The sequence below is a fragment of the Nothoprocta perdicaria genome, unplaced genomic scaffold (assembly GCF_003342845.1).
Source record: "Nothoprocta perdicaria isolate Ctin4 unplaced genomic scaffold, notPer1 scaffold_118, whole genome shotgun sequence".
Lineage (NCBI taxonomy): Eukaryota > Metazoa > Chordata > Aves > Tinamiformes > Tinamidae > Nothoprocta > Nothoprocta perdicaria.
The window spans coordinates 312,125-330,873 of record NW_020454294.1 but is presented as its reverse complement, the minus strand read 5'-3'; the positions used below and the strand labels follow the sequence as shown (position 1 = coordinate 330,873).

Genomic DNA, 18,749 nt, shown 5'->3' with positions numbered 1-18,749 from the left:
ACCATTGCACTGAAGAGCTGGTAAACTACAAATGAATATTTTAATTTATACAAGTAATTCATAATAGAAAAGTCTGTGAAAAAAGGTTATTYACATCAAAAGTTACTTACCTCTAACACGTTCTATCACTTTAGGTCTTGGAGGTTTAGACTTGGGAGAAGGAGAGTTGAATCTCAGATACGGTGCTTTTTTAAGCGTACTACGATGGCCCTGGTAAACTGGTTTCCCATAAACTTGGCACAAATACTCCTCATCTTGTTCCACTGCACTTCCATTCATAAGGCCCTGCCACATAAGAAAAATGGTTTACAACTTTTCCACATGTGAGGAGTTAAACATGCTATTACTTTGGACCCGCTTTTTCCATTTTAATCTGTAGCAATGTCTCAAGAAGAATTTAAGATTAACAAGTTCTGCAATGAATAGTATGTGTTGCATGTAAACACGTATGCATGTCAAGAAGCTCAGCAACAGATGGATGAAAACCTAGTGCTGTGAGATGAAATTATAAGATGGCAATGAATATTGCATTATTATAGCCTTAGCTTAGGTAATTACAGCACGTGAAGACAAGGACACATGAAGAAAAGGACAATCTGACAATAGAAGTCTACAAGACAGAGCTATCTCACTGTCATTTAAAGTTATTACAGTTACACATAGAAGCATCACAATTTAAGATCCTGCAGTCATTATCAAAAAAAGAAAAACAATTGCCTTGGAACCCACCTCTGCCTTTTTTTCTTTCTTTTGCAAGTGTTCAGAATAAGTTCTTAATGTCTGTTTTCTTATGTTATCTTCTGCTTTCAGTGGCCTAGTTGCAGATGAAGACTTCTGTGTTGAGAAACCTTGGATTTTTTGAGTTTTTGCTTTAATTTCTTTATTGTCCTTCATAGCCTTGGTGTGCTGGGTTCTCTTGATCCGTGGAGCCTTTTGATCACATTTCACTTGTTCAGAATCATTTCTTGCCAATTCGGTCTGAAAATAAAACATGTAATAAATGGAGATTTTTATCTTTCAGGCTATCAGAACTCCATGGATAACTCTGAAGTTCAGAGAAATCGCCTGTTTCTCACGTTAGCTAGCAGCAGAGACCAAGTGACTTTCATTAAGCAACAGAACTCTTAAAAATAGAGGTAAACATTCTACTATGGGCAAATTACATAATAGTAATAAAAAGCAGTCTCCTCATGTTTTGAGGTTGAGAAAGAATCACATTATCTCTATATTTTAACATGCTRGGGTGAAAAATCAAATGCAAGTATTCTGAACTTTTTTTTTTTGGCCATACCTGGATTTCTAGGCTGATTGCCTTAATCCACTCATCCACAGTCTTTCTGATACGAACCTCCTCTAACATATCACTGAAACAGAAGAAAGGGTTATTTTAGGGCAATACTTAAATTGCACAGATTTGTTCCTGGAAGAGTAGTACTTTTTCCATGGAAATCTGTAGGAACTGCAAAAAAACCCAGAGCAAAAAGGAAATAAGATTATGAACCTCGAGAAGCCACTGAGCACATCTTATCCTAGTTTCCCAAACGTAGTTTTCTTTTTACAAAAGTGCCACCTGCAAAAGCTTCCCTGCTTCTATCTACTAACATTGTTATAAACTTATTTAAACAAGTGGCACGCATGTTAGTTCCTATTTTGATCAAGAATTGATGCCTGATTTTTTTTTTTTTTTTTTAAGCATGAAGAGAATAATATTTGTCAGGAGGAAAACAAAAATTTTTTAAATTCTCAGGTTAGTTTTAACTAGGATACCATAACTGCAATTTTAAAAGGCGAATTTAACTCAACTAACCAAGCAGAAGTAAATTTAAAAGCCAAGATTTTTTTTTCAGGATGATTAATACTAAAACATTTATAAAGCCTGTTAAGGAAATTCTTTCCACTCGGAATGCTGAAAGCACTCCTCATTTTTTCAATTTATGACAGTCTGCATACAAAAATGCTGTGTGCCTCCTTGTCACGAGAGAAGTGTTTGTTCTGATGCGAATTTCACAATTTAGATTCAAGGTCTGGGGCACAGATCAGAAGCAGCAGACACCTAATATGACACCTCAGAAGTACCAGACACCACAGTTACCAAGAAGTAACAGTCACCTATAAAAAAAAGATGGAGAGAGCAAAAAGAGAGCAAAAAGAATTAAAATCACATTTGGAGATTCGAGAATATTTGAAATTTAAGAGAATCATCTCTGATTGCTAAGCATAAGCAATACATCTCTCTTCAGGGAACAGAAGCAGTTCTGAAATACATGGAATTGAAACAACTGTAAGAGAGGTAATGAGCACATACAACATTTTTTTTTTTTTAAATCTAAAACATTGAATAATCAGGTCTAACCTGTTTGTAGTCAAGGCATTAATAAGAGTATACATGGCATCCCCGTCTTTTGCACGAATAATGGCTTCCAAGTTCTCCTCAAGGACTTTTTTGTTGTTCTGAACTCCTCTCAAAATCCTCTCAGCATCTTGCAGCATAGACTTTGGTGCTTTAACTTTATGAAGGATGGATGGTTTAAGGAGTTGATGTTCGGAAAGATCAGGTGCAACAGTAGGTTTTTTGGACTAAAATTGAAGCAGAAGAGTTAGCTTTCAAACATTACAACCATMTAATTTTCTACACATTGATAAGAATTACTGTTAGTCTACTAATAGCTTCAGACTCAACATACAAAGTTATCACTATATCTTCATAACAAATATATACACATAATACAACAATATAATAACAACAATTTTCCCTTGGGACAGAAAATAAGCAGCTATAACAACTATGGGTTTCACACTCCCGGTGAAATCCCAAAGTCCCTAAAACAGAAGCTTTGGGGCTTCCTAGAAACAAAGCAAAATAACTGATACATGTATGTAAAGAAAAACAAAATCCTCCCCCATTCTGAATTCTATGTAGGGTTCATTTTCAGATGAAACATTTGGACAAATATTCGCTCAGCAAGATACCTAAAAATTTGGTAAAAGCATAAAAAATGCAGATATGTTCAATACAATCTTAAAATGGCATAGACCTGCCAATTACATCTAGAGCACTCAGCAGCAACTCTACTGGCAGTCCTCACAATGCATATTTGAGGAGTTAGCTTGCTGCCCAACCTCTGTATTAGACTTCCTTCAGGATCATTCACCAACATTGAAAAAGGCAAGTCAAAGAACAAGTTAAATCTTATTTTGATTAACTTATTCTAAATACAACATCAACTTTTTCAAAATATTACAGGGGTGCAATACTTATAATAGTGTTATCTCATTGCAAGAATATTCAAACAGTTCTAGTTTTCCACTATAAAAAAAWGTACGTAATTCACATTATACCTTAATAAGATTGTCCATGTCCAACTTCCATGAATTTGCTTCCTAAAAAAGACAAACAGGGCTTTGAAACTTATCCAAAGGCAGGTGATGATATATTAGATCACTAACTGGATAGAATGAATTTGTTTTGACCTAGTGAACCTCAGTGCTCACTTCTTTTGGATTTACAGCACCACCTTCTGTTCCATATCCAGCTGCAGTATTTCACTACAGTAAGACTGCAGTATTTCAAGCTATTGTACACAACTGTCAGCCTGTTTACATAAGTTAAAGCAGGGGCAACATTCTAAATGATATTACACAGAATCACAGAATGGCTGAGGTCAGAAGGGACCTCTCGAGATCATCTACTCCCACCTCCCTGCTCAAGCAGGGACACCTAGAGCACAGGGCACAGTGTCAGTAATATCAGTACCACATCCAGCTGCTACCAATATTAAAATTCTTAAGGTTTCATAGCATCCTGATAACACAGTCTTTACCTGCAGCATGTTGTGCATTTCTCTTCTCAGTTGGCCAAGATCTTGAAGTAGGTCATCTGCTTTTTTCACTGTTTTCTCAATAGAATTGGAATTTYGGAAGGAGTTTTCAAAAGCAGGGAATGAGTCTGTATGCAAAGCAGTAGGTCTGAGAGGAAAAAAATGCCCTTTATTAAAAATCTCATGCCTCCTCAAGTGGATCAAAAGAATCACTCTATGTTGAGCACTTGAATATGTGCCAAAACCAAATTTGGTTTTCTATTTGAGGTTACAGACAGGTTACTAGGTTTTCTCTGTTTACCATTTTATACCTTTAGCTGTATTCTTGTGCTTTCAAGGATTAAACTATAAAATTCAGATGTAATAAAGCGACATTTAAACTTGAAAATGTTTTAAATTAATATAAATTAATATTTTATGCCTACTATCATAAGACACTGCATCTGTAGCTTTTTTAAGTTACATTGATGAAATTATCAAATTATCAGCTGTAGAAAACTATGCTTAAGAGTGGATGGCTAAAAATGTTTTCTAACCTAAAGCTCAGAAATTGATAGGTTGATGCTGCTCCTTCCCAACAAAATGTTTCCATAAAGGTCTATAAGCAGGCAGCTTATATTGCACTAGTGTTTTAAATGAGGTAGCCCCCAACTCACACAATACTTGTAGAGSTCACTTCCTTACATGACTTTCCAAGCAGCTCCAACAGAATAAATATGTTCAGCAGAAAAGGAGAGCACTGCAAGCAATTCCCACCAACTTCTGGGAACAGCAGGTTGTTATCTGCTGGTCTTAACAATTGGCCTTATTAACTTTGAGAATGATAGAAATGCAAAAGTACCATAGAAAACCCTACGTGCACTAATATTTTCCTTATCAGGGTCCACATCAGTGACTCTTTTTACTCCATCAAGTAATGGAATAAAGATCTTTAAAAGAAAAGATCTGCCTCAGTTCACAGAATCACAGRTTCTGTGATTTTTGAATGGTTACATGGCATTTACCTGTCTGTCTTGGAATGCCAATTCATTTTATTGTTGTTTGATGTTGCATTCTCAGAAGACTCAATTTGCCTCAGTGGAGTTTCTTGAGAATTCAAAATATGCTCAAGAAGTTTTCCGCCACCTAAAGAGGAAAAAGAAAGTTACACTTACTGTTAAGCTTGTTTAATATATTTAACATGTTTTCTCCTTCCTAGATACTTCACAATTGCATGATATTCACCAAAATAAGCTTACACACACACACGCACACAAATTTACTTGACTAAGGATAAGTCTTACTAAAATGTTCTCCTCTACTTATCGTATTATGATTGATCTGACTAAGAAAGAAAGATGATGAATGAAACTGGGATACTAATTAGCTGAGCCAAAGAAACATTTTGCCTGTAATTTTCCCTAAACAATGARTGGTCATTCCATTTTCTAACCTTAAAATCAAAGTGAGAAATTCTGTTTAGAGAGTCTATAGACTAAACCATTAGTGTCAAAGTCTACAGTTAGAGTAATCCAATTGTCTCCATAACTAACCTTTCCCAAACACTTCACAAAAATCTGCTCTTATGTGCATAATTTCAGACAAGACAGAGGCTCAGAAGAACTGAAGGCCAGACAGAGTAAAACTAGGCTCTGGAGAACAGAAAATCAAAATACCGTCATATGTGGGTTTGGGAATATTTTCCTTTTCCATTATAGGGTTTTCTCTCTTGGAAATTTTCACATTTTTTGATACAGGTTCTGGGGCACACCTCCGAGGAACTGGTGTCTTTAGGGGAGACTTCTGTGTATGAAGCCCATAGTTTTGAAATTCACTTGAATATGCTTCAGAGGGAAAAAAATCCATTAAAATATAATTTTTAAGTTATGTAAAAGTTATGAATATTTTTCACAGAAAAAAATCTAGGAAAAAAATGTCAATACTATGAAATTCTTACAGAAATGCAAACATTACAAAACAAATACAAAAACAGATAGGAAGAAATGTCTACAGTGAGTTGATTATACAATGAAGGAAAAAAAAGAGGGTTTGTTCTAGAAGTCTCAGTCTCTCAAGTGGAATCAAATTGGTGCAGACGATGTAGTCCGCAAAGAAGAAACTATTGGTTTAACCTAAACTTGCATATTTTCAAGATAAGTGGTACACATAGCCTATTAGAAAACAGGAATGTTTACTACTACACATGAAGGTTTAATGCACGTTAATTTTAATACATCAGAGTAGTAATGTAGAACYAGAACTGAAAATAAGATGTTTAAATTTGTTTGCACCTTGGGCAGGTGGACCACCAGCAGGAAATGAATCCATCTGACACGAAGGTACGGGCTGATGAAGCAAATGCTGTTCTGGCTTCTCAAATTGTTTTGTTATGAGACTGGAAGAAGGCACGTGAAGCTGCTGTAAGCCACTCCTGCTGACTGCAGAGCTAATGAGATGAGACTAAAAGATCCGGTTACAAATTATTTTGGTATATGCTTTAATACCCCAAGCAAAGCTAAGCACGAACTAATACATGCTGTAAAAATCCTATTAGTCAGATTCTGATATGCTACTTGATAGAAAGTGAGTCATTTACACATAATATTGCTCCTTTCTTAAAAAAGTACTACAAAGACAAAGAATACWTTTTTTTTTTTGTCAGAAAGATTAAGTGATAGTTGATTTGAATTTTTTTGAATTACCAAAAAATAAATAATTTCTTAGCGGAAATTAAGTTCTCTCACAGTTTTTGTATGTTCTTTCTATGGACAAAAAATGATTAGAGGGAGGAGAGAACAACAGAAATCTGTGACAAAACTAGAAATCTAGCTTTTCCCAAGGAAGTTCTATGTTCATGTAGTGAGCACCACATGATTCTTTTCCTCCAAAACTAAGAAAAAAGTGCTGAATATATATATATATACACTGATTTTCTTTTAATTTAACTATTGAGAATAAGAGATTTGAAAGTTCATCTTGAGCATACTGACATACCAAAATTAACAAGAAATACTATGTTAATATGGAGAAATAGAAACTATTAAGCAAAAGGCTTCTGTAAGTAGATACCTGAATATTCATTTGTTGCTGCTGTAACTTTTCCAAATGCTCGATCCTCTGTGCAAGGAAAGAATTCATTTGTTTTTCAAGCTCGCTGACTCGCTCATGACAGTGCAGCTTCTCATTTTGAGTTTTCATATTTGTTTGCTGTTCAGCCACACGTTGTAGCTGTTTATCTGTCTCCTGTAGTTTATCAATTAATGCTGAAACTGTGCTAACTTTGGCTTCCAAATCATTTTGAACCTGGAGAGCAATCAGTAAATAAATAAAAGGGGTGGGTGAAAGAAAGCAAAAGGCTTGGCAATATTATGAAGCTCTACTAAAAGACAAATTGGATGTTCTGGTCTATGACCAGTCAAACCCCACCGAGACAAATGCAAATCAGTTCTCTCTAGTGTAATGGTCAGTAAGTTATTTAATCACTAACAGCAAAAGTTAGTAGACACATTCATTAGTGGAAACATTCTATTTGAAATAAGAACCTCTGGTTTAAGCCAGCACAAAATTTCCAGTTTGTTTGCAGAAGCCGGTAAATTAATGCTATATTTAAACAAATTACCAGGAGACAACTGATCCCATCTTTTTGAAATGCCATTTAGAAACTCGTGCTCTGCAGAAATCTTTCAGAATCAGATGCGTTATTTTTTCCACATGGAACTGAATAGTCTCTTCTCAAGTTCAGTCAGAAGATGCAACACTAGTTTATCTCTTTGCTTAAACCACACGTGATTTTAAGTGACCAAAACTAAATTATCACTAWCGACTCATATAAAGAGGCAGATCACTCACTTTAAAAAGTGGAGCCGTAGTAGCAATGGCAGCTGCAGTTGCTGCTGCAATGGTTGTAGTGGAATCAACTTCCCTGTTCGCTGAGCCAGTGTTTTGACCAACACTTTCCTGTTTTTCTGTGGGGGATTTTCCTAAGAGCTGTACCTTCACCTCCTTAAGTCCAGGATTATTTTGGGTTCTACAAATACAAAAAAGCTTTTGTAAATATCACTCTTTAGTTCAAATCACATCCAAGAAAATGATTTCCCACTTGTATCACCTTTTCAAACAAACTTTCATTTTTTAGTATGATAACAGAGATTTCTGAAAGCTACATTTCTAGTGTTATTTCTRTATTACTTTCTAATATAAAAGGCATTTCCAGACAGTGAATGCAATCGTAACAAAGAGTACGATTACAAGTTGGTTTTTGCAAAGTTCATTGTATCACTACCAAAATGCTACTATATCACTTTAGATTTGCAAGTTTTTCCAAGATTTGCAGCCTGTGGATACGTTGCATACCTCTTTATTGGTCTTTAAAAAGATCATACATGTGTTTGGCAACAAATAACTTATCAGAGCAAATCCTGACTAAATTTTGTATCATAAAATCATTAATTCTTCTAGTTTAAAAATGTGCAGAACAAATAAGATATTCCAATAAATTTTACTGATAAAATAAATTGAAAACACACTCATAGATAGTGAAAGATCAATCACAGATGACAATAAGATTTTCACCTTACCAGTTTTTGGAAGAAACTGTAGAAGTATCTAGCAGATGTACAAAAGTAGATTAGCTGAGAACATCAACAACATGCACTTACTTTTGTTTTAATGCCACTCGCAAAGCCTCTTTCTGGCCAGCAGCATACTGAGAAATGAACACATCATCTGTGGGGAAGGATATCAAATACGCTCTGTCAGGTTGACATTCAATCTTAATTTAGAGGTTGAAATGTGATTTCAATAAGATGTAAAATTTCACTACAAAAGAAAAAAGAAAAAAAAAACCACTGTTGCCCAAAAAGACATCTTCTACTGCAAGTATCAAATTGTTTCTTTCACAAATCAGAAGACTTTTAAATAAAACAATGAGCAGCCTTTAAAATAAGACAACCAGTTTATACAACTTCATCTAATACTGAGTGTTATTACAAACAGAATGCATTCTTTTATCCTCCAATTAGGACAACGACTGTATTTTATCCTCAGAAAATTTGAGAAAAGCTGCTATAGAAATAATAACTGCAACTTASGGAGCCCATTCAAAAATTCTGCAAATTCTAATTTGAAAAAAATAAAAAGTTGGTAGTCCCTCCTGTATCCACTATTCAATGGGCAGAGATGAGAATGGAAACTGTGGAGGATTCAGTTTCACCACTGCTAATGCAGTTAGTACCCATATGCTGATCAGCCATCACAGAGACAGCAGCTAAGAGGAAAGAAAATTCCTCTTAAATGGGAGGATGTTAAATTGTGTTCCCTTTTCTCTAACCAGTCACAGATTTTCAAGAAAGTTGCAGAAAACTATTTTCCTTAAAAGCTCTTCACGTCTGCCAAATTTGATTGAAAATGATAGATGTGATTGCCTGCATTCCTAAGGTTAAAAATGTACTTTTTTTGCTGTAGGTTGCTTGCAGAAAGAATTTATTTGTACTGTTATTATCCACTTCAGAAAAAAATATAGCCAAAGGAGCACCCTGCCTTTCAGAAAAATGAACCCAAAATTTCTTGCTTCACAGACATGAACATCATTTTCAGTGATTTTCCATATTGAAGAAAAAAAGACGCAAAACAGAAATCACAGGTCTTTCTGCAATGAAACAGTTTTCTTAAGGAGAAAAATGACCACAACAGTACATAAATGTGTCTTACTTTCATGTCTCCTACTCACTTCCGACAGTGAAGGAACTTGTACTGCAACTTCTTTAGGATAATCCTTCAGAACAAGAAAAACAGAAAAACAAATGTCAAAGCCTTTGGTATCAGTAGCCAAAATTTCAGAAGCAGATAGAATTCCTGAAAACACAAGTGTAAGCATCTCCCCACTGTAGTAACACAAGGTTTTACAATAAGACATGCTAAGACTTATCTCTACTGCAGAATTATCTAGACTTTCTAGTCAAGAACTAACATGATATTTGGGAACATAAACTAAAAATCACAATACATGTTCAAAATATGAGTTCCAAATACTGATTAAGAARTATATTTTCCTCATTTACAGCCAAAGAAGCAAAATCACACACATTAAAGTTAATAGATGTAACTACCCTCAGAGAATCCAGCATCACTCACACCTGCCAAATTAAACAGATAGGCCAGCGACCACAGAACTGAAGAGACAGAGACAAATTTCCTTAAACAGGAATCCACATACAAYCAAAGGCTATATCACACTTGGAGCAACTCATAAAAGCACGTATCTTCATGGTTATTTTGCAGGAGCAGAGCCAAATACTCAKCTGACTACTAGAGTGAAACAATTTGATACTCTTCTACAAAAGTTGACAGTGTAATTTCCTGAGACAAACATGTTTCTCTTGGTCTAGGATTGCAGAAAGCAAATTTTCTTACCATTTGTGATAAAAACATAGCTTCTGTAGAATTTTCAAATGAAAGCTGATGTTCTGGATGTCCTTCAGTAGTCTGGACTCCTAAAATAAAAGCAATTTTAATTATTTGTAAGGCAGATGCAGTGTACCTTGCCTAACTTAATCTTTCCTCTCTGCGTATCTTTGAAAATCTGAATATAATGACCTTCACAACATAAATAACAGCAACCATCAGTCTGATCCTCACAAATGTTAGGAAAATAATGTCTTAAAGTTGTTTGACCCTCTGATAAAACAAACAAACACACACTCAAAACTCCCTCCAAGAACTCTGAAGAGTGGATTTCTGCTGATCTAGTCCATGACCTCTGGACCCTCCCCAAGTCATTTTCTACATGGAGAACAAAGGTATATACACTATTAGGGGGAACTTGGAAAACAAAGTTCTGCAAAATTGCTTACATATTTGATATCAGAATAGAAAGGTAACTTCCTAAGTTGTATAACTAATGCATGATTGAAAGCAACACACAATGGTTTTGCCTCAAATCTGATCTGAATAGCACATACCTGGGGCAGTACTGCAGGGGGAAGGTTCAGTTAAACTACCAGATAACGCCCTGTTTGCTGGCAAGGCTGGAGGAATTTGTGAGGCTTCATCTCTAGCCAGGGCTGCATCAGAGGCTTGGCAGGGAGGGATAACTTCACGGAGCTTCTTTACAGAAATCTTGACTTTCTGAACTCCCGCCGGGCCTTCAAGGTGCTGCTGCTTGTGGAGGCTGGTGGAGTGAATGAGCACATCGCCAGCCGTAAAACTAGCCAGCGAATCCTGGCTAATGCTGGAATCGTCCTCCTCCATGAGGGCCCCAAAACACAGGCCTCAGCATTTAAACCTGGCAACAGAGTTTAGAAACGGTGCTGTTATAAAAAAATACCTGCTTGACAATGAATAAATAGCCATTTATCAATGGTCCTGAACTGCCAGAGGACAAGTCGCCCGCAATGCTGCAAATTATGATGAAAGACGCGGGGAAGTGCAGCAGGTCTACCCCTCATTAAGAGGAGGGGCAGCAGGTCTACCCGTCATCCCGAGCGGGGCAGCAGGTCTACCCCACATCCGAGAGGGGCAGCAGGTCTACCCCACATCCGAGAGGGGCAGCAGGTCTACCCCACATCCCGAGGGGGGCAGCAGGTCTACCCCACATCCCGAGGGGGGGCAGCAGGTCTACCCCACATCCCATGGGGGGCAGCAGGTCTACCCCTCCTGCAGGCCGCGCGCTACGGGCAGCGGCCCCGCGGAGTCGCGCCCGTAGCGCGCGGCCTGCAGGAGGGGAAAGGCCTCCCACCGCCCGCCCAGCCCCGGGAAGGGGCTCCCGCCGCCCGGCCCCACGCGCGGCCCGGTTCGCACCGCTCCGGGTCGCCCGCTGCCATAACAACACCCGGTCCGCTCCTCAACGGCGTCCGGGCGGGAAAAAAGAGCRCGGGGGCGCTTTAAAGCGCTGCTCTCGCTTAGGAAAGTAAACCTATCGCGCGTCTCTACACGTGCTGATTCGCCGAGCAGCCGGCGGTGGCAAGTGAAGGGGGTCGGGTGGCGAATCGGCGGGGGTTGAAGGTCGCGTAGTTGTCTGCAGGGTCCCGGCGTGGCCAAGGCAGGTTGCGGCGCGGAGCGGGTGAGAGCGTGAGGTAACGGTCGCCCAACGGTCGCCCAACGGTCGCGCGGCGGCACCAGCGAGGGGGCCCCGCGGCCCTCCAGCCCCGCGGCCTCCGAGAGCAGCAGCTCAGGGCGGGCCGCTCGCTGCAGGCGCGGGGAGGAGGGGAGAAGGGCCCCGGGAACGTCTCGCTGGACGAAGGAGCCTTTCCCAGCAGCGGGCAGGTGCGCGCTGTTAGGCCTAGAAGGTGCTGTGCTCAAATCCGAGATTTCTGCCCCCAAATCCCTTTAACGCGGGGTGCAGAGTAACTTGGGATGAGGCAGAGAGGCACAGGCCTGGTGTGTGTCGCTCTTCTGCTGGGCTGGACCCGAGCAAGGAGGCTCAAGGTGCCCTTGAAGGCAGGACCTGAAGGATGGGGTAAAGAAAGAAGGAGACAGAGCTGCAGTGGAGTGTCCTCCCCTTCAGCCACTGCGGCTCAGGCTTTGGCCTCAGGAGGTCGCAAGTGTTGGCCAGGCCTGATGTAACTTTAATAGGAAAAAGAAAGTATGTGCATTCTCCCAAGGTAGAATGCCTCCTTGTGTGTGTCTATCCAGAAACTCTCAGGTTCTCTCATTTCAAACTTMCTAGGGCCTCTGTGGCATTTGTGGGCCTTTCTACCATTATTTTTTTTCTCCAGAGCAGTGTAACCCACAAACRTGAAATAACAAAGCATAACCAGTCGTTCCCAGCACATTTTATTACCAAGTCACTTTTTAACTCATCTTTTTCTCCTCTAACCACTAGCGTAAGCTTGTGGCCTGGGAAGAGAAGCTTTGTACTCACAAATGTACAGTCCAAAGGAGAGCAGTCCGACCCGATTCGAGGGTCTCACGAGCTCCCYTCAGCCTTGCAGCCAGGAGAGGGCGCAGGGCGGCCGCGTGGCGAGAGCAGGACTGTGTGCTACCTGTGCTGAACTTCCCGTCTCGAGGGGGTTATTGCCTGCACCTTGCCCTGAATTCTAGGTGTTCTGCTTAGCTGCCTGCTGCTTTCCCATATATTTGCAGTTTAATTAACTTCAGTAAAAGAATGCTTCAAATGTTGAGCTGTTCTTTTGTTTGTTTGTTTTTAATATGAGGTTAATCAAGTTCTAGCTTAGCAAATCCCTACTACTAGTGCCAAAAAAAACCCTAATTTTTTACAAGCTATGGCTATTGTATCTTAACACATTTCTTTTTCTTCTCTGTTCCTGGCACACATGTGCAGAAGTACTTGGGTGGTGTGTTTTCCCCTCCACTCCCTTCCAGAGACAGGAGGTGTAAAACATCCTTGGCTTCGTGCAGAGAGGAGAAAAAAAAAAAACTTAGCTTTTRTGGGAAAAGACACCACAAGCTTAAGATTAGGTAATAGGTACTAATGTTTTTTACATCAGTGAAAAGAACTTCCTCACTGAAGAGAACTTCCTCCCTGCAATTTACAGAGCACGTTTCACCTGTAGGAACTTGCAGCTGTTCTGTAGMGATAAGAAGGAGGCAGCTGCCCAAGGGGACAGTAATGATAATCCTGGAGATCTAGCATATGCAGCCCATTCTCACACAAACAKCCGCAGCCCTCGCTGCTGCTGAGCTTTATTTGGAACTTTCTGCTTCCTTTAGTGAGACTTGCATTAAAAAAGGCAATGCCCAGCTTTCAAATTATATTGTAATTGCATTGCAACTTACAACTGTGGCTGAGAAAAATAGAATTGAAGCTGTGTCCAGCTGAGGCTTGAACCTGCTGGAGTTGTGTGAGCTGCTGCATTTGAAGCTCTGTCATCATATAGTGCAGGTGTCAGCCAAGTAAGGGGTTCTTCTACCCTTTTTCTTATTTTCTCTTATTTCACAGGCTGAGGGAAGGAGGACAAAAAAAAATGCACTCAAAATATCTGTTTTTAGCATGCTTTAAGAATGCAGTGGATTTGCACATTTCTGGGGATGCTCAACTAGCTTACTTTAGAAGTTAAGGCCAACTGGGGATGATTTGTAGCTACTGGAAATATGTGATAGAGCCATGTAATTTCACAGCCTTCTGTATGGAAAATGTACATCCCCCGGGGAGGAGCTAGTGCCTCAGGAATTGTTGCAGGCACTTACAATCTGATAGTGCCACTGGGCTGGTTTGATTGGAGCTATTTCCCAAGTGCAGGTGCAAAAGCTCTGTGAAACTGGTTCTATAAATCTGCAATTTTAAACTTGGCAAACTAGTGGCAGAAGAACRAAAAATCAGATTTGTGATAAAGAAAAACCATGAAACAAAACACTGTATGTGACCAAACAGCACTGCTGGGAGTTGATTCTTTTAGCTTTTCATACTTGCGAGAAGACAAAAATGTTTTTTATTCCTTGTGGATTTTAACACTGTTTAATCATTTGTTTGAACTGGCTTTGTAGAATTGTCGCTGGCTTTTCTTGTAACAGGGTGAGGAATGAGAGTGGCACTGCCATCCATTTTCCCAGCTGTTGTCCCAGCCGCCAGTGTTCACTTATTTTATAAGTCAGGCTGATATTAGCCTGACTTACACCTTATTTCCTCAGAGCAACCCCCAGAATGTAGTTCTCCCTTAAGCAGTGAGCTGTGTGATCTGTGTATCCATAAGGAATTCTTGATCAAGGGGTAGGAAGGCATCTTATGCATAAAATCATATGTGCTCTTTACATCCCCTACCTGGACTTATTTATAGCCATTAAGTGCAATTTTAAGGGGCAGTTTTAGTGTCTTTATTTCCTTCTGCTGTAAAAACCATTACTATTTTTTGTTCCTGTTACTTGCTAATGCTCTGCACACCACCATGAGGCTGGAATAGTTTCCTGAGCTTTCTAAAAGATAAATATCTYGCTCAAAATCTGACAAAAGCGTAATGTGAGAATTATGAGTCGCTTTTTGTAAAGTGATTACTCTCCAATGCTGATCTTTCTTTTACAAGTTGATGTGATTGAAAGGGMTAGAATCTCTTCTTTCACATGTGTAATATTAAATGGGGTTACTATCTGTGATAGGGCTTGGCTAAAACGTAAATTAAGGGGAAAGGAAGAGCAGCTCTCAGCATTCCTGTCAGAAGCCTTCTGGTTTACTCCTCAGGTCTTAACTTGTTTTGCTGCATTGGATTTCTTTAAGGCACTAGCTTAATTTCTTGGATTTCTGGCTGCTTGTTCCTTTTCTTTGTCTTTTTTTTTTTTTTTTTCTCTGCCTTTAAGGATATTCTCATTCCTTTATGACATTTAATTCACTAGACCAGCAGTTAGTTTCCTCTAGATTTTTAAACACATTTTGAGAAAGCAGCTACCTAGCTTTCTTGGTCATCCAGGCTGGGTTATATAATGCTTCAGCTTTTCAAAATTGCTGTTTTACACTTTTTTTTTTTTTTCTTATTGTTGTTTCAGTTGATTGCCAAAGTCACTGTAACTAGAAGGCTAGAGAATGTTATTGCTTGCTTCCTTTTTTTTTCCTTCAATTTTATTTTATACCTTTAAACGGATTTATAAAATGCTTCTTTCTTTTTTTTTTTTCTCTCCTTTTATAGTCATTTTATCTGCTTGAAATGCCTAAAAGCAATGATAAATGCCTGGCAGTTTACAGGTAGATCTGGGCAGGAGGTGTCTAAGTGCTCTGTTATCTGCATATGTTTCAAATTAATAAATTTCTTCAAGTGGATAGTTTGAGGGATTGCTAACAAAGTTGCTTTTAAACACATTAAAGAATATGTCAGTTCCATTCCGCTATAAAATGTAGTTAATATATATGTTTTTTGTGCCTTTTTTTAACCTTCAGAATAGGCAACTGAACCGGAGACAGTAGAATATGGCTGGACAAATATCGGAATCTGATCAGATTAAGCAGGTAAGATGCTGTATACACAGATGATGGCTTTGAAGACCATGTCCCCTAGACTAAAAGACATAGAGGATTTTTCCTTCCCTAAGATTTTTCCTTCCCTAGATCCTGGTTTCACTGGGTGGTATATGCAGCAATGCAGGAATAAAAAAAAATGTAGAGTTTTTATATATTGATTTCACTTTGTGTTTTTAGTTCAAAGAGTTTCTGGGAACATACAATAAACTCACAGAAAACTGCTTCCTGGATTGCGTGAAGGATTTCACAAGCAGAGAAGTGAAACCAGAAGAGGTACGTAATTGTTTCCTGTGCTTTTGATTTCCCTGTCATAGAATAGCTGTATAGCACTTAAATTTCATTTCATCAAGTGACTTTGGAAGTTTTTAAACTTTCAGTTAGTTAAAAAGCTAGGGAGCAATCTCAAGTAGATCATGTGTGTTCACTATGAAGCTTCCAAGTGAGAGACAAAGTGAATTAGAGGAAGAAAGGGAAATTGCTCATCTGTTTTGCAATTCTGCAAATGTCAAAAGGTGATAATAGAATTTTTGGATCCAAACAGTCTGCTTGCCACAAACAAACAAACAAAAGCATTCTAAATCTCCCCTCCCTCCCCATGCTTTTCATATCTTAAGTCACCAGTTACAAAGTATGGGCCTCTTGAGGTTTTGGTCYTTGTCTTCTTTTCGTTACGTGTTTCTGTCCACTGATTTTCAGTAGAGTATTGTACTTCTGTCTTTTGCTACTTTAAATGTTACTTTAATTTCTTTAAAAATATGGGTTCAGGCTTTTTGCAAAGCATCCGGCTCTGGCCACTGCTGGAAACAAGATTCTGGATTAGAGGGACCACTGGTCTGATCTGGTATGGAAATACCTAAATTCCTGTTTAAAGTTGTAGTTTCTTACTACATAACTAAGACAGATATCTCTAGGAATCTCCTGTGAGATTCCACACTTGTAAGAACAGCTTCTGCCCTATTTCCTTGCAACAGTCTCCGTTGCAAGTCCAGACTTCCCAAGGCTCTGTGCTGTGAATACCGCACCCTCCCGGAGAAGCCACTTGAGATGGTTCCAAAATTCACCAGATTTTGCTTCCCAGTCAGACTCGCCTCCTGCTTAACAGGTTTTGCTGCAGCTGATGCCAGGTCAGGGAGAGAACAGGGGGAGCAGAGGAGCAGTTAGTTGCAGGGGTTTTGCCTTGTTTACTTTCAGTCCCTCTACTTTTCACATTCCTTAGTGCTAAGAGGAATCAAAGCAATTCCTGGTTTTCTAGTAATCATGCAAAGTGGTTTTCTTTCTTCTGTGTCTATCTGGAAACTTTATGGTAATAGCAATAGCTAGCTTTGGAACCATGCTGTAGAATAGCCGATAGGCAGAATTGTAGCTTAGAAATGGCTCTAATAACTTTTATCTACTCTTAAATTTCTTAAATTTCCAATCCAGTGCAGCCTATGATGGAGGCCCAGGTATTTCTCCGCCTGCCCAGCTGGGTGGTAGAACTTCCCAGGATTTTCTGGTTGCTTTGTTAACCCAACAGGCACAGCAGGATGGGCAGAGTTCTTAGGTCGGAAGAGGGGTAAATGGAGCAAGCAGACAGTAGACCATGTCTGGCTGTCAAAAGTAGTAGGTGTTTGTAAAGGTAACTTGAGGAAATGGAAGCTAGTTTAATRGTGTTAGTATTTATTGAATAATAAAATGCTTTTTTTTTTACTTCATGTWTTTTGTGGGAGGAGACCAAGGATGAAATGGCAATACATGCTGGTTTTAAGACCTTCTTTTCCATGAATAGTTTTTTATGAGAGTGARTATAAAAAGACACCTCAGGTTCCTCAGAAATTAAGGTTTTCCATTGCTTTGTACAATTAGGCTAAGCACAAAACATGAGACAGTCACCTCATCATATAGGATTATATTCTGGGTCATACYTTTAGAGTTTATAATGCCTATTTGCAGCCTTCTGCTCCCTTTCCCTGCAGATAACCTGCTCAGAACACTGCCTACAGAAGTATTTGAAGATGACACAAAGGATCTCCATGCGATTTCAAGAGTACCACATTCAGCAGAACGAAGCTCTGGCAGCTAAAGCAGGATTGCTTGCCCAGCCGCGTTAGACAAGAGTGCTCTGTTCAGACTTTTTAAGCAGTGCCAATGTTCACTGGACAAGAACACATTTTGGATTTTCAGCTTTCGGGATGTGTGTCCAGCAGCTCAGAAGGGAGTTACAGATGCTGCTTGGAAGATGGAAACCGTGAAGAGTTACCCAAGGAGTTATGGGGGCTGAAGTGCAGTCTGGTTCTGAGGTCCTGGTGAGGACACAAAAAAAAAAAAAAGTGTAATGAAAATACATAAATGTCTTGACACTTTTTTTATTTAACTCAAGTGAAATAAATGAGAACTATACAAGTGTTTGTATGTTCTTTCCAAAGATTCATTTTTAGGACACAGCTTGAGAGTGAAGAACTAAGCCTCATTCGTCCTCACCTGGTGCAAACTTCTATTTGTTCATTGCTGCGTCAAGGTACTCAGAGACCAAATTCAGTGACTTTGTTTCAGCATCTCTGGGGCCGTATGAATGGGTCATTTCTCTTCATTTAGGAAGAGTTTCAGTTATTTCCCCATCAGCTGCTTTCTCAGCTCCTTGTGTTCCTTCTGGGTCTCCTGCAGTGCTGCGCAGCAGTGACAACAGCAGCGAGAAGGGTGACAGGAGGCAGCTGCTATAAGTTCAGGTCTGGGGAAGGCAGCCCCGCTGCTTGTTCCTCCCRCATCAGATCTGGCTCCTGCTTCACCAAGTCATTCACAGCGGAGGTGAGTGCATCCTTGCCACCCACGGAACTGAACTGAGGTTCAGCTGCAACTGAAGCTTTGAGCTCATGCGAAATGTCATAGGGGAATGTCATCAGAAAAAAAGAAGCTATCAAAAGGTTAATTTATTTTGCTGAGCTTTGGCTTAGCTTTAGTGCTTTGGTAATCACGTTCCCTGATGGCTCGGAGTGTCTTATTTAGCAAATAGCAACTCATAATGAACTGTCAATAGGGTTTGAGGGTTGAGAATGATCCTTAACTCGCTACAT

At 39.3% G+C, this 18,749-nt stretch overlaps 2 protein-coding genes across 6 annotated transcripts in view; one reads left to right on the top strand and one right to left on the bottom strand.

The window, feature by feature from the left end:
- The window catches only part of KIAA0586 (KIAA0586 ortholog), a 56,597-nt gene extending 46,316 nt beyond the window's left edge, over window positions 1-10,281 (bottom strand). The window contains exons 1-14 of the mRNA XM_026053756.1: window positions 10,209-10,281; window positions 9,507-9,570; window positions 8,456-8,522; window positions 7,647-7,824; window positions 6,867-7,100; window positions 6,089-6,257; window positions 5,474-5,641; window positions 4,823-4,943; window positions 3,822-3,966; window positions 3,340-3,381; window positions 2,354-2,577; window positions 1,292-1,364; window positions 730-978; window positions 111-285 (exon numbers count right to left, since the gene is read on the bottom strand). Of these exons, the coding sequence (XP_025909541.1) occupies window positions 111-285; window positions 730-978; window positions 1,292-1,364; window positions 2,354-2,577; window positions 3,340-3,381; window positions 3,822-3,966; window positions 4,823-4,943; window positions 5,474-5,641; window positions 6,089-6,257; window positions 6,867-7,100; window positions 7,647-7,824; window positions 8,456-8,522; window positions 9,507-9,570; window positions 10,209-10,226 (1,927 nt within the window). The 5' untranslated portion in view covers window positions 10,227-10,281. The remainder of the gene's footprint in view (window positions 1-110; window positions 286-729; window positions 979-1,291; window positions 1,365-2,353; window positions 2,578-3,339; window positions 3,382-3,821; window positions 3,967-4,822; window positions 4,944-5,473; window positions 5,642-6,088; window positions 6,258-6,866; window positions 7,101-7,646; window positions 7,825-8,455; window positions 8,523-9,506; window positions 9,571-10,208) is intronic.
- A 1,497-nt stretch (window positions 10,282-11,778) lies between these two features.
- On the top strand, window positions 11,779-18,008 carry TIMM9 (translocase of inner mitochondrial membrane 9). Of its 5 annotated transcripts, none has more exons than XM_026053759.1 (4): window positions 11,779-11,835; window positions 15,619-15,687; window positions 15,877-15,972; window positions 17,655-18,008. In XM_026053759.1, the coding sequence occupies exons 2-4, from the start codon at window positions 15,649-15,651 to the stop codon at window positions 17,787-17,789; spliced, it is 270 nt and encodes an 89-aa protein (XP_025909544.1). In that variant the 5' UTR covers window positions 11,779-11,835; window positions 15,619-15,648; the 3' UTR covers window positions 17,790-18,008. The 5 variants fall into 5 exon arrangements, with proteins under 5 accessions (XP_025909544.1, XP_025909546.1, XP_025909542.1 ...); XM_026053761.1 differs by having other exon boundaries at window positions 11,817-11,869; XM_026053757.1 differs by lacking the exon at window positions 11,779-11,835 and adding an exon at window positions 11,989-12,059.
- Window positions 18,009-18,749: the final 741 nt, after the last annotated feature.

Excerpts from the sequence above, each read along its gene's own strand:
- TIMM9 (XM_026053759.1), top strand. The coding sequence starts at position 15,649 with ATGGCTGGACAAATATCGGAATCTGATCAGATTAAGCAG. Across the intron at positions 15,688-15,876 it reads AATCTGATCAGATTAAGCAG|TTCAAAGAGTTTCTGGGAAC; the intron begins GTAAGATGCTGT and ends TTGTGTTTTTAG. Across the intron at positions 15,973-17,654 it reads GAGAAGTGAAACCAGAAGAG|ATAACCTGCTCAGAACACTG; the intron begins GTACGTAATTGT and ends CTTTCCCTGCAG.